General features: G+C 60.5%; 1 protein-coding gene across 2 annotated transcripts in view; it reads left to right on the top strand.

Moving 5' to 3' along the window:
• Positions 1-275: 275 nt before the first annotated feature.
• Positions 276-511, top strand: part of KALRN (kalirin RhoGEF kinase) — a 504,478-nt gene continuing 504,242 nt past the window's right edge. For both annotated transcript variants that reach the window (XM_027637175.1, XM_027637176.1), the window contains exon 1: positions 276-338. In XM_027637175.1, coding sequence (XP_027492976.1) covers positions 284-338 — 55 coding nt within the window. In that variant the 5' untranslated portion in view covers positions 276-283. The remainder of the gene's footprint in view (positions 339-511) is intronic.

Raw genomic sequence — 511 nt, forward strand, 5'->3', positions numbered from 1 at the left:
TCAAACTCCTTTTTGGCTCTCTAGTCACCTAGGATTATAGAGAACAAAATATGAAGGCATACCTGCAACAACATGCAGTTTCACTGATCGTTTCCAAAGCAATAGTGCCCTACAGCTCATGAACATTAAAAAAAAAAAAAAAAAAAAGAAAGAAAAGAAAACCAAAGAAGAATTTTTGTGTCTGTGTAACCACGGTAGCGTTCACTTTCGCTGCCCGAGTACCTGCCCAGCTGACAGCCGAGCGCCGCGCCGAGCCCCCGCGGCTGCTGCTCGCAGAGGAGACATGGCAGCGGTGCCGCCCGGGGATGCACAGCGACACGGCTGCGGAGCGCACAGCGGTAGGGAATAAAAAAACCCCCCTGCCGGCCCCCGTTGAGGTGTCTGTGCTCGCACCTGTGCCCGGCCCGCCCCGCCCGAGCGGCCGCGCCCCGCGGAGGGGCTGCCCCGGCGGGGGGGGCGCCGCGGCCGGGCCGGGCTGGCTCAGGAAGTGCCGGCAGGGGAGCGGCGGGGG

This window comes from Corapipo altera, unplaced genomic scaffold, assembly GCF_003945725.1.
Source record: "Corapipo altera isolate COAL_440 unplaced genomic scaffold, ASM394572v1 45, whole genome shotgun sequence".
Classification (NCBI taxonomy): Eukaryota; Metazoa; Chordata; class Aves; order Passeriformes; family Pipridae; genus Corapipo; species Corapipo altera.